A 16,078-nucleotide genomic window follows, 5' to 3' on the forward strand; every position below is an offset into this window, starting at 1 on the left:
GTGTTCACGCAGTGCTAAAGGCTGCTCTCCAAGTATTCTTCTTCTCTTCCCTTGCCATTTTTGCAGGTTTTTTTTTTACATTTGAATTTGAAATGCTTGAAAGCAAGTGAATGCAAGGACGAGTGGTTGGCATAAAAATCGTACACATTCAAGAGTCATTAAATAGCTAAGGTACAAAAGGCATATATTTATCAACACGACATTTATCTGCCTCGTTTCAGCTGGCTCTTTTCAATTCGTGCTACTTCTCTGCCTGACATTGTGTTTTACGAAGATTATCATCACTCCACTATACAGGAGAAAAATACAAAATTTTTGTTCACAAAACAGAAAGAAAAGTTAAGAGAGCAACAGAAAGATGCGTTCTCTCGTTGATTAGATGGTGTTTGCTTCATTTGTTTAGTTCATAACTTTGATTCGATTTTCAGTCTTTTTAACAGGTGAATGTCTGAAAGACTAAAAGTGCAAGGCAAAGTTTGAACTATATACACATGTGGGAACATTTACCCTGTCCATTGTCCAGAATATTCATAAGCTTACGCAACCCTATTGTTTGGCGAGGGGCGTAGGGTAAACGTTAAGACCCTGAATAGAAAGGTGTGTGAGAGAGAAAGAGAGAGAGAGAGAGAGAGAGTGGGGGGGGGGGGTAGGAAGAGAGTTATGGAACAGTGAAAGTAAGTTGTAGCTAAAATGAGTGGACCGACCTCACGAATGAAACCCTGTTGGTCTCGGGACCGTGGTACCGCCTGACACAGCGACCGACGCTATAGGCGTGTCCTTCACTCAAGGCGTTAAGTGAACATGTGGAAGAAAGTAGCTGAGCAATGGTCATTCGTCTCGCGAAATACCGCATGTGTCGCACGGACATTGCAGTGCCAGAACCACCTTTTTTCTTCTTTCTCCAAGTGATAGCGGGAAATAATTGCACCTGACAGACGGGAACAGATAAGAGGATTCCTGCCAAGGGATTATTGTGAAGCTTGAAGCTGGTCTTCTCGCTTTGGAATACTTCCTCTTTTCTTTTGTTTTTTTTTTTCTTCAGAGATATATGATATTAGTGGGAGCAATGGGATATTCATCAAGAATCATTTGCCAATGGATGTATATTTACTTATCGGTATTATTCATCTCGTCACTGCTAAAAAATACCCAAGGTAAGTCATTTTTTAAAGTACAATCTATGTACATCAGTTAGTCACGCTGAAAACGTTACAACACAACAATTAATGGAGTTAATACTTCGCGTGGGTTTAGGTCATTAGAAAAACGTATAAAAATACATGATTAAATTACTCTCTGTCTGTCTGCTGGCATCCATTTATCTCGAAGAGAAGAAGTTTGCATCGTCTTGAGTGCCTGGATAGTCTCACTCTTCAATGACAATCCCTGGAGCACATGCAGCAGATGAAGTCCGATGGGCCTAGAGCTGAGGTTGCCCTTGCTATTGCTATATCATTCAGATAATTCCATCCATGTCATGTTCATCCCTCCCATTCTTATCGCCTTTTTGACATGGAGGAGAAAAAAAAAAGGTTAGAAATACAGAAATAGCTTTATGACACGATATGCTTAAAAACAACTTTGCACCCGAAATACAAATGTAAAATACAAAGAAACTGCGTGTTGTCGTGATTTTTTTTTACTCACTGGTTTGAAAATCACGTTGCTTTTTAAACTATGCTTCGGGTTTTCAAGAAAAACGATTACTTCTTGACATGCTGTTGTCATGCAAAGCAAAAGCGATCGTTAATTTTAGCCTTTTACACGCTCTTTGACGTGACCTATCAAAAAGATTGTTATGTCACAAAATCTACGTAAAAGATGTTCAAATGTAGACGGACGAAATCAGAAAAAGAAAGAGGAGATCATTACGTAAAGCCACCGTAGCGTTGCTACAGGAAGCAAAAGAGAGCTATTATTAGTGGGACAATACACACCTTACCGGCTTCTCGATCATGTTGACTACCACTATTGTTACAAAGTTGAAGCGCCGATCCACCGGCGTTTTCTTTAAGTGTGACATAATAATCTCTCATATCTTCATCTTTCTGCCCTTACGTGTGGGTTTTCGGTGTCTCTTTCTCACCTTCATCTTTCTTCCCTCATCTTTAAACTCTCCTTGTATAATAAAATATAAACCCCGCATATCTGATTGCATTCTATGGTTGCAATGAATATAGCATTTTGCAGACAATGTCGTGACTCCAAGATAGCCATCTGGTGTGAAATAAAGACCAGCCTAGCCAGATTTCAACCATGAAATCTGCTTGGAATTTAGAATTCGAAGCAGATTTTAGGGCTAGGTGGGAATAGATTAACAAGAGACTGATTGCTGATCAATGAAAATGCCGTCTGGAAGAAGCAGTCATTTAAGAAAACGTAATTTAAGAAAACAAAACAAAACATTGTGTTGATCGGCTCTTACATAGACACCAACATGGCATGTCGACAGTAGTTTTTGTTATGAATGTGTTTATTTCTAAAGCGAGCAATTCCTCAATCCTCGACGAAATAGACTCGAAAGAGGATTTAAGTATGTTACACAAGATGGATCTTGCTTTTAAAGAAATCAATGGTCGACAGCATCTCATCAACCGAGGTGTTATCAAAGTTCACATTAATCATCTTAATGTGTATCTTGAATTACCTCGAATTACCTACGATGACGCCCATTAAGTTGAAAACTTGTAGAGGGCCATTCAAAGGATTCAATCCCGAGCCTGAGGAGATCCGTGTGATGTATCCACGGGATGATCAGTTTATGCAATCTGGATTGATTTTTTTAAATGTTTCTACTCCCAGTGATTATTGAGCATAGACGTGAAGCTGTTCACTGATGTTGCCTCGACAGCTTCTGCACAAAGACTATTCCAAGTATTTACTACTCTCTGGCTGAAAGAGTTCAACCTTTCACTAGTTTGACACCTTCCTTTATACAACTTAAACTTATGAACGCGTGTAACTTGATCACTGATGATAAAGAGAACAGCTGGATCAAAGTCTTCCATATCATGCAAAATCTTGAACACTTGAATCATATCTGAACGTTCACGTCGATACTCTAGGGAAGGAATCCCCAAATGCTTGAGTCTCAGGATATGACAACGATTTAACTCCTGATATCAACTTTGTTGCTCTCCTCTGAACTGATTCAAGCCTTTTCGCACCACTCTTTGAAAGTTCGTTCCATACGCAAGAGCAATATTCCAATAGTGGTCTAACATGGGCCTTATGCAATAAGACAAACACTTCTCTAGTCAGATGAGTGAAAGTCCCTTTGAACAGATCAAGTACTTATCTTATTGATGTATTATTTAAGATGACATCTCTTCGACGTTAGAGTGATTGTTACCCAGAACTCGTTCATTGCCTTATATTTCACTGCTTTCGATCACCTCAAACAGCTTGCTGCAGAGACACGCATTATTTAGTGACACGTTTGTGTTTTTTTTTTTTAATCTATAAAGTCAAAAGTTTGAGTTAGATTTTACTTGTATAACCCAACAGTTTACATCTCGCCAATGTTACTAATAGCAGCCTACAATCTGTTCTCCAATAGTTCATTTGATAATGTCAGTTTTTAACAGGGTTGAATTGGGAAGGAAAAGCTTTTGTACCTTTCACAAATATCCACGTGCACAAAGAACCTTCACGGCTGCAAGAATATCATTGATAAATTTATCGGTACATGATAGCAGTGTTTGAATAACTTTAAGAGAAAGAGAAGGGACAAGACTGATAGTGATTAATACAATTATTTCGAAATGTTAATGTAGGTCAGATAACACCTACGTGCTGTTAAGTTTGGGATGTACCGCCATAACCAAGTGGATATTCACCATGGTTTTTTTGTTGTTTTTTGTTTTTGTTTTTTAGATTAGCTGTCTGTCTTACGTGAATGCGATTTCAGACATTCGTTTAAATGATTTCTTATGATAAAGAACAGTTTTTGAAAATTGAGAAAAGTATGATTTACTGGAAATAAGAATTACAATAGAGGTGGACAGAAAAGTAATTTAGTCTCACGGCCAAATCGTGAGCTCAGTGTCCCCCTTGAAGGTGAATTTGCTTGAAATAGTTTTGGTGATCAAACTACTTGTTAGATTTAGAATTGAAATAGCTTCATCGTACTATAAAAAAATAGTGTATTTCGTCGAATGGTTTGCCCTCTAAATGCTAAATTTTCATGTCATGCTTTTTAAATTTCTATCCACGATTTTGGCATCTACTGACAGGATCGATATCATGTTCTAATTGTTGAAGAAACGTGCCAATGATATAGAATTTAATTTGATGTTTTCTGTTCTGATGGTCATAAGGTAGAACCAATTGCTAGACATTCACAAATAAAAAGCTGAAACATTGAATCACCAGACGAGTGATAAGATTAAGATTAAGATTAATGATTGAATTGCCTTGATGGTCTAAAGTTTTAAAAATTCTAGGTGTCTGATATTTTTGGAGAGCGCATTCTCTTATTTTATCGTTAATGATCGCCTTGAATGAAAACAATTTGCCGCTCTTTATTATTATCTTCTTTTTATACTTGAATGTTATTTTTCAAACATGAAGACAACGATTATTGAAGACGAACACTGATAAATCATTCAGACACTATTGACATCCGTCTAATGAATTTATGGAATTTGCGCTTTAGCGAAACCACGATTACATGATTATCTAACCTATACGGCTACAGTTGATCCTGTGAGTACTGTCAATGTGATTGGGATTTATTCTCGGCTCCGTAAGATCGTCTCAGACAGTAGCCTATTCATAGAGGTCAAGGGTGACAATACTTTTCAGACAACTGCACGTCTTTGGAAGAGTCTACCTAATCAGCTCAGCCAGTGTCTACTTGTCATCTTGTTCAATACATACCTCATAGGATGCTTGATACATTTTTTTTTTGCCCGTCAGTGGAGACTTTATGAATATCTGAATTATATTTGGCCCTATAACAGATAATTTTGAGATTTATGTAACATCAAAACTGTTCTTCTCATGTAGTTTATCACATTACACTTGATGCGTTTCATGTTTGTGTTTCTGCATTATTGTTGCACAGAGGTGAGCGCTACGGAAAAATGTGATTGTTGATAAAGAATATTTATTCCTCCAGCTCGTTTCCCTCCTCATGACTATAAGCGGCCAGATTGAAGGTCATTAGTTTTCTTCGCACAAATATGCACAAGCTGTTTAGTACAGAGGAAAGAGATCTCAAGTCATTAAATAGGAAGTTTTAGGTTCGCATCCTGCCTAGAACGTACATAGTTAAAACAAATGACAGTTTATCGATTTTTATTTTCTTTCTTATCCGAACATTAGATTGGGTATCTGACAATGCTGAGGTATTACATAATGGTAGAAATTCTTACGTAGAAGAATAGAACTTGCACAAATGAAAAAAAAAAATGCAACTTCGGGAAATTAGTAAACATCCTTCAGTTCAATTCAATTATTCTTCATTTCCATCAATAAAATGAAATGCATAATACAAGGTGATACATTAAATATCTATTCAACTGTTTAGCAATTTGAAAACGAAAAACAATGCCTTATGATTGTTACCATTCATCATTATCAGTCTTTATCATTTTTTTTTCTCCATCTCTTCTCTCAGCTTGTGACATCCTTTCGGCTCCAACTGACGGGTCTCTGTCGGCGCCGAATGGTTTCGGGGAAGGTGCGACTGTGACGTTCAGCTGCAACAACGGCTTCAGTCGGATCGGCTCGCCGTCGGCTACATGCGAAGGAGGGTTCTGGAACCGACCCGTACCCAGTTGTATACGTATGTTTTAGAAAGTTTAGACATCGATGATTAGATGATTTTTGTGTGTGTCTGTCTGTTTGTGCGTGTGCGTGAGTACGTGAGTGTAGCAATATCACTATTGAATTCACTTCAGACTGTCATTAGCATTATACAGTAATGCAGACCAAGGATGCAAGATAGACAAATATTTTTATAAAATCCCTGTATAATTGTGCCATAAGTGCTTCAAAAAGAGATCGCTGCGATACAGACGTGATGCAACCATGAGGTCACATCATATGACCATCACGGTTGCCTTTGTTTTTGTTTTTGTTTTTGTGTTGAGATGACATTGAAATCTTCCTCTGTGGAAATCCTTCTTCACAGAGAGCATAAATTGACATGACATTCAGGAGTTATTTCACCTTCAACAGGTGTGAAGGTTATAATATGATCACTAATGGCCATGGTTCATCATACATCATGCAAAGTTCTTAAAGAAAGTTTGTGAAATACTGATAGCATCATTCAGTCTTCCCCACAGTTTGGATGCATATATTTACCGACCGGTGTGCCGGTTCATTTTTTTTTTTTTAATCATACTTCAGACTTTAAAAAAAATCATAAATCTTATCACTTTTCGCAGCTCTTTAGAACCCTAAATCATATCATTTTTTCACAATAAGTGAATACGTGTACCAATCTACCAGTAATTTTTATGACAGTTGTTCCTTTCATATTTAGTCTCAAATGATATCAAAAGGTATTCCCAACGGCATGTGATTTATCATCGATGTGCTCATTTTTTTATCCTTGAAGAAGATTAGCACCACTAACCAATGATATAACCACCAGCTGCCATCGCCCTTTACAACATACCTTTTAGCGGCCTTCATGGCGGATTTCGGCTACAATAATCTGTCTCTAGGTATAAGATAGATGAATACATTCAGGAATGTCTTTACATACACTGTCCTTTTACATACGTCATTAAGAATTATTTATGGAATATAGGGTGGACAGTGGCCTTTGATGGAAATGATATGGGCGACACCCAATGAGTGACCTCGTGGATAAGCTTAGAAAAAAGAAAGACATCTACGACTCGCCTTCCTAGTTAAAAAAAAAAAAAAAAAACTAGATTGGAGAGGGAGAGTAAAAAAGACAATAGCTTTGATTTGTGAAAAATATCAATAGCACCACATTCCAACGTACATTATCCACAAATATGAAAAACAAATAATAAGCTGAATCAATAAATGACGATATTTGCATATCAAATAATAAAGAATCTGTAATTAATTTCATTTTTGTTGTTATTGTCAATATGTCAGGTGGCATGATTGTAACGTAGACAGACTGCTGTTTTCATTCAAATTTAAGTCGTTTTAGACCAATAAAGCCTTCTAAAAAGAGACATTTTCCGGGAGAGGACATTTCTTATTTCTGTTCTGCTGGTAATCAATGGTAATAGTTACTTGTCTTGATTTGGCAAATGGTTTCACTAGATTTCTCTTCTCGAAAAATTGTATAATAGTTCACCTTTGCTGTGATATTTGCCTGAAATGAAAACATACCTATACAACCACATACGTATAAACTTATATACATAAGTTTATTTGCATATGGCATTATTGGTATTTTGCATAATATACAAAATGCGTTTCCGATTAGATTCTGAATACCTAAATTATACAGACAGACAGAATAATACACACCGAATGATATTTTGATTGAATAATTGAAATAATATCTACGATGTAACTGACAGGGAAAAGCGTCTTCAGAAAGTTCGTATAAACAGCTACTTCAAATTTCCACTTCATCTGTGGAAAATCTGATAAATGCATTCGATCCAAGAGAATTATAAAAGCATTAAAAAAAAAAAACTTCAGGGTATGTGTCAAGTCCCACTCGCAACTTTAGCATCTAGCACCAGCAAAACAAAGACAAAATATGAGCCTTTTATATTCTCTATCATTTAGATTATGAATACAATACATTACACGGATGGGACAGGGGAGTTTGACTATAATGCACGGTTGCCTCAGCAGAGAGAGAGAGAGAGAGAGAGAGAGTGAAAGGAACTTATGAAAGTCATGCACAACCTTCCCAAATAATGGTAAGAACATCAATCATAATTTTGACAGTGCTCGGCATGTGCGTATTTGAGAGAGCGGAGAAATATAACTATGATGTGAGAGTTTGTTTTTTGAGAGCTCCATTGTGAGTGTATTATACGATGTGCATCTGTATGTGTCAAAAGTGTATAAGAAATGATAATCGGTATGCACCGCTGTATGTCTGTATGTGTATTCATTGGTTCCAGTAGATCCTTCAGAGAATTTTGGGATGTCATTGTGTCTACGTGTTGTTTAATAGTTTTTTGAAAGATCCAATGTACTTTTTCTTCATGGTCCCCACCCCCCCCCCCCCTGGTAACAGTGGTTTACAGTTAAAGCGCGTTTAATGGTACTTAAGCTTACACACATTTTTAATCCAATACTTGGATGATCTTACCTGATGATAATAAATGTAATAATCATAATGAGCAGGCAATTCAAAAAAAATAATATTAATGACATAAATTACAGTCATGATAATAGTAGTGGTAGAATACAGATCTAGTTTGCCTTTAGAGTTTTTAAAAATGTTGGAAGAGGTGACTCCAAATTATAGAACTACTAGGCGTGAAGAATAGTTCCATTGGAAGCACCGACAGACCGAGGCCCGTAGTTTTAACCATAATCTCAAAATTAGACAAATTTTCTTTATATGTTTTGATTCCAAAATTTAAACGAAATGGACAAAATGAGGCGAGAAGTCGGATGGTGATTGTGTGGGAGGGGATCCGCATATAACGAAGCAGGGCGAGATATCACAATTTGATTTGATTTGATTTGATTTATTGGTTTCTGTATCATCATTGTACATACACATTCATATACAAACATAAATATCATTGCCTTTGTACAATGTACAGCAAGAGTACAACAAAACATACAACAATGAATAATACAGAGGGGCTACAGCATAAGCGTGGCTTGATTTGCGTGCAGCCCCCGTATAGCATAACATAATATTATAATATACATCGGAAGGGGAATAGGAGGGAGGGATGACTTGCATAGAGATGGGATAGTTGAAAGGAGAAAGGGAAAGGAGAGGATTGTCTGCTTTCACTAAAGGTTTATACAATTGCTTTTTGACATTTCACAAAGTGACCTTACAAAGTAGCGCGCGATGTCACAATTGCTTTGTTAAGTCACAGTAGTTTGGCTTCGTGACATCATTTCACAAATGTGACCCTGATTTGCAAAACCAACAAAAAGTCGCCAGACATGGCTTTTCAGTTAAAAGCAGATTCTATACACAAGAGCAGACTTTAAGCTTTAAATTGATGTATAACTCAATTTAAATGAACTCCCCTAACCTATATAAACTTTGGAGAGAAAGCACACCCCCAAAAATGTGTATACTGAGAAAAGACGCTAAGTATAGTCTCTTCAAGCGCTGAATCGAGTCTTTGATCGAGCCATGCTCTGTGCGGTGGATGAGACCAAAAAAAAAAAAAAAAACACAGGATGTAAAACTTCACAGCAAAAAAAAAAAAAATATGAAGAGATTATTAGATTAAGCTGAAATTGACCATGCTCTATTAAGATATTCTATCCATGACTATATGTCAACTTTCAAAGCAGTAGCATCATCTTTCCTAGAGTTATTAGAGTTGAAAGTAAAGAGTATATATAAAAGCGTTTAAGAAATGGTAAGAGACTCTAAAACATATCTTATTACACTATGAAAGTGTTCAGGAAAAACTGCAAAAACACAAGTTCCCGTTCCTTTTTGTGATCCCAAACTTTAGAAAAATGTAGAAGAAGAATAACTTTTTTTTTTCAGAAAATACTAAAAACTTGATATTAACTAGGTTGACCCGTCTCACCAATTTTGAGTCCTCACACAAAATCATTGCCTGCGAATTTTTGTTGGGTTTGTGATGCACGGTCACAAACAGTGTACTATTTGTATAAATTATGGTGACGTATTTTGCCATATAGATTATTATGAAGTGTTAAACATGCCAGCATAGTGAAGTAGTTCAGGATACATGTAATCACGTGAATTTGATTTAATCCAAAAATGATAACAACCAAGATTAATACCTACAGGGTAAGCTGTGAGTGAGCCGTTTTTAAAACGATTCGTTAACGCTGATGAGGAATGCAACATAGACGACATACGTTGTGTCAACTAAATCTCTATTTGATTCCGCAGAGGACTGCAGCGACCCAGGAACACCCGAAAATGGGCTTCAGGTGGGTTCGCCCTCGTACGAGGCCTATACCACCGTGATGTTCCAGTGCATACCTGGCTACAGTCGCGTGGGTGCGCCCAGTATCACATGCCTCGGCGGATTTTGGACACAGCCAATACCTACTTGCGTGCGTAAGTACACTTAAAGAAGAATGATATCATCGTCACATCAACTGATATCCATGAGAAGCTTTTGGGTACCTATAAAGCAGTATTTTTTTTTTACTCGATCACTGTGTAAATGATAAGCAGGATTTTGCTTTTTTTTAAGTTGTTGAAACTGGAGGAGAGAAACTACATGGGCATGCGCAGAGTATATTAAATGTTTGGAAATTATTTGAATATGGCGATTAAAGAGTGTCTTTCTGTTCTGCACGGTACGGTACCAATCTCCAAACTTAAATATGTGATACTCTTTAAAGGAATCAGATACGTGTTAATGTAGACAAATGCGGGCTAACTATCAAGGGAAAGGCTATGGGCTTTTTTAAATTAATGTCTTGAGCTCTGCTGAGCGTTTGAACATTATAACTATGGAGACCTGGCAATTGCTTATCTTTTTGATCTAGTGCCTGTTGCCAGAGGATTAAGTCAGTATATTCCAGATTGAGTCAGATACAGTTAAGTCTCATATAAGTATATGAATATGATTCATGTGTGCAATTCGAGTGGGATAATGCCAGAGATACCAAGTTTGTCAACTGGCTTGGAGTGAGAAACTGCAATTTAGCGACGTAACCGAATTAGAGGTGGGAGTGGAGCGGATTCCCCACACCCGCACGACAATTGAACTTTTTCTTTTTGGAATCATTGCGTAATTTGGCCCACACTTATGATTTTAATAGCATGATTCTCATCTATTCGGTGGGCAGATGATCCTGCAAGGCATCATTAATTTTGAAGCATTTCCCCCCATATTTTGGTCAAGATGGAATGACGAGTTATTAAGTTGTCTTCCGAGTTGTCTGCGCTGAGCTCTCAACGCCCTGTACATGACAAACAAATAAACAGTGATACTTTATCGCTTTACTGACGTCTTAACTCAATGTGATTGTCACTTCTTTGTCCCCTTCATCATTACAGAACATAATTGTGTATATTATTGATATAATCACCAGCAACTTTTCACATAGCTTCATGATGGACACGGCGATGCCGTATTTTCACTGTGACAAAATCATCGTCATCACCATTATACTATCATCAATGCGACTCTCATCATTAAATGATCATTATTACCCCCAGAAAATTGCGAAGATCCGGGGACTCCGGGGCAAGGGTTCCAGGTGGGATCGCCCAGCTACGAAAGGGGAACCACGGTGACGTTTCAGTGCAACGAAGGCTACACGCTCATCGGAGCCTCGGTCATCACTTGCTCGGGCGGGTCGTGGGATCGCGAGATACCAACGTGCGAAGGTGAGTCGACCACGTCACACTAGTCAGGCATTCCTTTAAAGTATGGTGAACGAGAAAAAAAGGATGATATTCATAAACAAGGTAATTTATACATTTCTGAAAAGCTTAAGTCTCTAGGAATATGAATAACTAGCTTTCAGAATGTAAAAACATCTCCAGAACGATGGAGAGATGGTGTTTTGAGACCCTTTTTAGACCACCTGAACCCGCTCTGACGGCAAAATTTTGGTGACCAAAATTATGACGTCACGAAATGTGCGCTGTGCTACGCACTCCATCCACACAGTGAGCTCCGTCTATGGAGGGCCGTTGCGGACGTGGTTCGTTTGGGGCATACGCAGGGAGAGGCAGTTGCATACGTATGCCTGTTTCCATGTATGCCCCAAACGAGTTATGTCCACAGCGGCCTTCCATATTCGTCGCCTCTCCCTCGCTTCTTTTACAACCCTGACTTTGCCACTGTCAATATCAGTGTTATTGTCACTGTCATCACTCAATTCACTCTCGATGTCAAACTCAAAGTCTTTCCGTACAATATAAGGTAAAAATTTGACGTTTTAATGTCTCAGCCGAGAAAGCAGATGCGACTAAAGACAGGCCAAATATTGCATCCACTTACCAAGAAATACATGATTTATGAATGGCGGCCTCGATGTCCCGCTGCACTCGTAAAGGGTTTTATTCATTTCGTGACGTCATATTTTAGGGCCCGAAAAAGACGGCTGTTCCGGAGCGAATATCGGTGAACAAATCAGTCAGTTTTAACTCGCGATTTCTCATTCGCGCGAATATCTTTTAATATGTATCATTAACAATTTTAGGAGACATTTCCCTCTGCTTTGACACCTTCTTTTATATGATTTTCTTGATTTTAATGTCTCGTTCACCATACTTTAAAGTTACTAGTGTATTCAGTGCTTGTGCATTATCGTTACGAAAATTGATCTTTTTTCGCAGTTATCAGGTTTTACATTCATGCAATATTTCTATTTGCTACTTAAACATTCTAAAATGTAGAAATCACTATTACAAAAAGTTTCTGTTCTGAAAAATATGACAATCATAATATGGTTGTGATAATTTTGCTACAAGAAAAAGACTGCTTGACACAGACTGTCCTCACCAAAACGAAGCATGAGTTTATTGCCCGTTTTCATACCTCCTTGAATTTGTCTACCTGTGCTTCCTCTATTTTCCTATGTTTATTTTGTATGTCACAACGTTTAATAGTGATTTTTGATCATGCTTTCATATGCGATGTTACTTCGAACCGATACCGGGTCGCATGTCGTCATAGTGCTTGCAAAGTATCAAAATCAGTACACACGGTACGTAACAGCACCATGCGTCAGCGCGTGGAATGAGAAAAGTAATAGGATATTAAAAAAGTTGTCAGAATAGGACAAAATGGCCCAAAAAAGGAAAGGTGAAAGAGAACTGTCATCAGATAACGTCCCGCCAGATTGATGCAGTTGCTGTTCTCTTGCTATCTACAGCCGACTGCACCGACCCAGGCACTCCTGTAAACGGGGCCCAGTCCGGCTCGTACGAGAATGGTGCAACTTTGAGCTTTACGTGCAACCCTGGTTTCACCCTGGTAGGCGCCACTGTTGTCAGCTGCCTCAATGGTATCTGGAGCAACGACGTACCCGTCTGTGAAGGTAACGCGTCTCTATCCGTCTTATTGACATGCTGCGATAACTCTTACGGGTATTTACCTCGATCAATGCTATATAACATGCCTATCTCTAGAGTTCAGAGAAACTGGACAGGTTACACTTCAATGAAAATTCGAAGTTGTAATTTTTATATCAGTGATGGGAAGGGTGACTCTTCCCTTCGGTTTTCTGCAACGCTTGTCTTGTTATACCCCATTTCTTGCCTATAGCATCATGAGCCAACTACATTGTTTAGATTAGATTATGACATCCGTCGGCTTGAACTCGTAGATGAAATATATATATATATATATATATATATATATATATATATATATATATATATACATACAGCCAAACAACAGACCATCCATTGTATGTTCCTTTACTTCTTGTACAACTCCATGAATCCGAGACTTACCGGTCTTTGTCCCTCCTCCAACCAAAGAGCAATATCTACAGTCCCATTGGAATTAGTAGGCCTAGTTGTAGTTACCATCATTTTACAGTAAATTATAAATAAATAACTAACTTGTATTTTCGATGAAATGGACCTTATCAAATCGTGGCACGGAAAAAAAAACCCGGAACCATGACGAATTTACCTCACTCTCTACAATTTGATTGCTCGTCTTCTGCCCATACCACGTCAGATCTTTGGCAAACGTCAATAAGAACAATTCAAGACACTGAAAGCAAGCAAGCAAGCAAACAAACAAAAAAAAAATAACTAAGCAAGAGAGACAATCAAGAATGGAAAAAAAGTTCGATAGAAAGCCACGTGCTCTCTAAAAGTTAATCAGCCACGCATGATCGGGAGCACGTTTACACTGATACCTTAGTGGAAGTAATAGAGTGAGACTTTCCGTACCAATTCCTACTAACCCCTTGCTAAATATACTGCTCTACTTAGTGATGATCGTAATGATAATGATATAATCAGTATCTAGAAGCTTACAATGTAATTTTAGGGGAAACAAAACAATCACTCAAAAATAAAACGATGGGGAAAAAAGACTTTCTCAACCAACACCAAAAAAAAAAAATAAAAAAATGAAAAAATAAAAAAAATAAATAAAAGAAGCACGGATAAGAACCTCAGGATTACAACATTATTGTTACTATGGATTTACTTACTGCTCCTATTTCTAGCGGATTGTGGAGATCCCGGAGAGTTTGCAAACGGAACACGGACGGATGGCTTTGGGTACGGTGATACCTTGACTTACGATTGCAATGTCGGCTTCACCCTCGTTGGAGCGAAAGAGATTTCGTGCACAAGTTCAGGTTGGGACAATGCTCAGCCAGAGTGCTATGGTAAGTTGGAAAAGATGTTAAAGAGGTATATGTGCAAGATTTTAGGTGTTACCAAAAAAAAAAAAAACAAAACAAAACAAAACATTTCCCACTTTCGATCCGAAAACTATACATCAGATAACACTGTCATTGATATGAGTAATAGCTGAATAGTGTACAATTTAGTGGGAGGTGATTTGAATATGAGGGCATGAATCAGTTTCGTCAAATCCATGATTAATTTTAAAGTTAAGTTCCAGATTTTGGTCAAATTTGAACCCTTTGTACAAAATTGAACTTTTATATACAAGAACCAATGATGTGTATGTGAATGTATGCTTACAATGACCCTGAACAATAGACATGAATACCACGAATACCACCTTGTCAGAGCTCTGCTGACTAGGCTTCTGGACTCTTGCTCCAAGGTACATAAATGCTTTATTAATAATTCATGTGGATTGCCTTGGACACAGCTAGTCTACAGATGGTAAAGGGTAAAATGCATGCACATGAAAAAAAAAATAAGCACATATTTTCATGTGCTTGCATACACTACATTTTAGGATGAATAAAGACTACCTGTGATAGTGGAATTTCTTATGAATATTATGTCATAGAGCATTCCAATCCTTGCCATTGTTCAGGACCATTGTCAGGGTGTAAACCACACACTCCCATACACACCAATTGACCCCTGTGTAAAATCAAAATTTTGTACGGAGGGTTGAAAACAGAGCAAAATCTGAAATCTAACTTGTAAATAAATCTTGAATTTAATGAAACTGATTTATGCTATCATTTCTTAAATTACCTCCAACAAAATTGTATACTATTCAGCTATTGCTCATATCAATGTCAGTGTTATCTGCAGCCGTATTTAAACAGGGTCTAATAGTCATTTGGAATTCTCACAAATGAGACTCTTTAGCCTGGGTTGAATAGCCAAAATCGGATGAAATTGGACCTAGCGTCTAGATCTATTCAAAGACGACGTATCGATTCATGAGACAATGGAATCTGCGTGCTCCTTTTCTAGTCGTGGGTTTGACTGTGATCACGACATCTGTATACTTTGTATTTGTTACAGCTGATTGCGGAGACCCGGGCCCGTTCGTGGATGGGACACGGACCGGTACGTTTGGCTATGGCGATACGCTCGTTCACGTGTGTAACTCCGGTTTCACGCTGCTCGGAGCATCACAGCTTTCTTGTACTCAAACGGGTTGGGATAACGATCCTCCGATATGTTACGGTAAGCTCACCGAATTTATATGTAAGATTTTCTCAAGTTCAACGAGTCCCCCCTCTTCCACAAAAAAACAAAAACAAAAACAAAACACACACACAACAACAACAACACACAAACAAACAAACCTGAAACAACGCCGAAGAAATCGCTGTAATATCAAACAGTAAACGGCAAACGTAAAGGGCATACAAACATGCCTTTTTGGTACAGCTTTCACTGAAGCCTGTAGACAAGTGGCTACCATGCATGATGACCGATATTAATGGTTACAGCTCGTTATTCCGAAGGTTCGTTTTTCCGAATTTCATTTTCGGATTAACAAACCTCTAGGTATAGGGAATTTGTGTGTTTCGGATTAACGAACCTTCGGAACAACGAACCTTCGGA

The 16,078-nt window shown here is 37.9% G+C and overlaps 1 protein-coding gene across 1 annotated transcript in view; it reads left to right on the plus strand.

The window, feature by feature from the left end:
- Positions 1-1,066: 1,066 nt before the first annotated feature.
- LOC140238277 (uncharacterized) overlaps positions 1,067-16,078 on the plus strand; it is an 85,070-nt gene continuing 70,058 nt past the window's right edge. Inside the window, exons 1-5 of the mRNA XM_072318213.1 lie at positions 1,067-1,154; positions 5,624-5,791; positions 10,031-10,201; positions 11,315-11,485; positions 12,982-13,146. Coding sequence (XP_072174314.1) covers positions 1,067-1,154; positions 5,624-5,791; positions 10,031-10,201; positions 11,315-11,485; positions 12,982-13,146 — 763 coding nt within the window. The remainder of the gene's footprint in view (positions 1,155-5,623; positions 5,792-10,030; positions 10,202-11,314; positions 11,486-12,981; positions 13,147-16,078) is intronic.

Source organism: Diadema setosum, chromosome 14 (assembly GCF_964275005.1).
Source record: "Diadema setosum chromosome 14, eeDiaSeto1, whole genome shotgun sequence".
In the NCBI taxonomy this organism is placed as follows: domain Eukaryota; kingdom Metazoa; phylum Echinodermata; class Echinoidea; order Diadematoida; family Diadematidae; genus Diadema; species Diadema setosum.